Source organism: Cariama cristata, unplaced genomic scaffold (genome assembly GCF_000690535.1).
Source record: "Cariama cristata isolate BGI_N322 unplaced genomic scaffold, ASM69053v1 scaffold8930, whole genome shotgun sequence".
In the NCBI taxonomy this organism is placed as follows: Eukaryota; Metazoa; Chordata; class Aves; order Cariamiformes; family Cariamidae; genus Cariama; species Cariama cristata.
The window spans coordinates 17,163-18,913 of record NW_009595223.1 but is presented as its reverse complement, the minus strand read 5'-3'; the positions used below and the strand labels follow the sequence as shown (position 1 = coordinate 18,913).

The window sequence follows — 1,751 nt, the reverse complement described above, 5'->3', positions numbered from 1 at the left end:
GTAGAGGGCGGTGGGGGGGGGTGAGGGCAGCAGCGGTTCCATCATCCAGGTACCTGCAGAACAGCTCTTGACTTGCTGGAGCTCAAAGCAGCTCTCATTCTTGCTGCACAAAGACACGATCAGGTATTTATTTTTGACAGGACAGGCCCTTCCCCTTCCCCTTCCCCTTCCCTCTCCTCTGCTGCCCCCAGCCCCTCTCTTCCCAGAGCAGGGGAAGAGCAGGCACCAGCTCTCCAGTGCCTCCCACCTGGCCAGGACCCCTCCTTCTCTAACATCGGACATCCTCACTCTCGCTGAAGGGTGCTCGCTACATCTGAAGACCCTGAGGATGAGTTAAGTGTATTTTATGGTAATTCCAGACACTTGCAAAACCTGGGAAGTTTAATGTTGAACCGTATTAAATTTTGCTGCCTTACAGAAAGGATGGGTGGAGAAAGGCAAATGCTTTCATTACTCCTCTTGTTCCCTTAGACCCACCACCACAGAAGGATTCCCAAGGCAGCCTCCATACAGGGGCAGCGCGGAAGAGCAAGGCCTCTCCCCGTCCCTAACGCTTAGCCAGGATGTTTTTTTACCTGAAAGCCCTTTCCTGATTGCAAAGCAGGGAGCAGTTTGCAGTTCGAAGCAGCAGCCGCACACAGGGACAGCGTTAAATTCAGTTTGCTGGCAAGAGAGGACAGGGCAGTACCGGGAAGAAACAGATGACACCGCTTGAGTACCAGAAGCACCGCAGCTGCTGTGGCCTGGCCTCCTGCCTGGCCGCACGTCCTGCCTGCTCATGGCACGTACCCGGCCCACCGCACCCACGCAGTACGTACAATATACAACGTATGACAATGTAGGTACAGACAACATACGTACATCCCTACGCAGTACATACAATGACACGGCCATAGGGACAGTCGGCTCTTTCTTCCCAGTCTGCTTACGGCAGCGCTCCGTGCGGCTTAAATCCAAAGTGCCACGGGGCACCTCGCCAGCGGGAACCCGGCTGGTGTCCGCTTCGAGTCCGTGCCCGAGTCCGTGGCCTGGAGCAGCCCCACAGAGAAGCAATGGGTCGGCAGTCACGCTGCAAGCAGCATCAAACGGCTCTTCCTTTTCTATTATTAATATCCATCATGCATTACTATTATTAATGAAGGTATCACTTTCAGGACATGGAATTATGTTTAAATAAAAAATTTAAAGTATCTAAATGTTACCAGCTAGAAAACTTACAGCCTACGGGTAAAGAAACCGCCACCACACATCCAAGAGGAAACATTTCTTGTTTCAGTGCAGCTACCACCATCAACCCCATTTTGCTTCCCTCTAGGCGAGAGGCAGGCAGCCTGCAGCACTTCCCGCACCGCGTCCTTCTCCCCACCGCACCGGCGAAGGGTTCAAGCCTTTCATCACATACGGCCCCGTACTGCATTGTTGGAGGCAGCAGCGAAGAGAGACGACCTACCTTACGGGAGAGGACAGAACAGGCACGCAAAAATCAGTGTTTACTTCTGCCCTTTGCTCAAGTACTCTGATGTTGACGATTCTTCCTAAAAACTAGCGTAATTGTAGAAAATGACACGGCCACTCTTACCAAAGGCAGCTTTCAATGGCATTCTTTATTACGAAAAGTGTAAACATATATTGTGAAAAATGCAGGTGCGCTCCTGAAACATGCAGCCTCGAGGGAAAGTGTTTCATAGGCGAGCTCGTTGTTAACATGCGAGCTGTAACCGTACCCTGACGCCTTACGGCTGCGGCGGGAG

The 1,751-nt window shown here is 52.1% G+C and overlaps 1 protein-coding gene across 1 annotated transcript in view; it reads right to left on the bottom strand.

Moving 5' to 3' along the window:
- Positions 1 to 880: 880 nt before the first annotated feature.
- Positions 881 to 1,751, bottom strand: part of LRRC40 (leucine rich repeat containing 40) — a gene marked incomplete at both ends in the record, with an annotated part of 17,624 nt that continues 16,753 nt past the window's right edge. Inside the window, 2 exons of the mRNA XM_009701238.1 lie at positions 881 to 1,028; positions 1,372 to 1,450. Coding sequence (XP_009699540.1) covers positions 881 to 1,028; positions 1,372 to 1,450 — 227 coding nt within the window. The remainder of the gene's footprint in view (positions 1,029 to 1,371; positions 1,451 to 1,751) is intronic.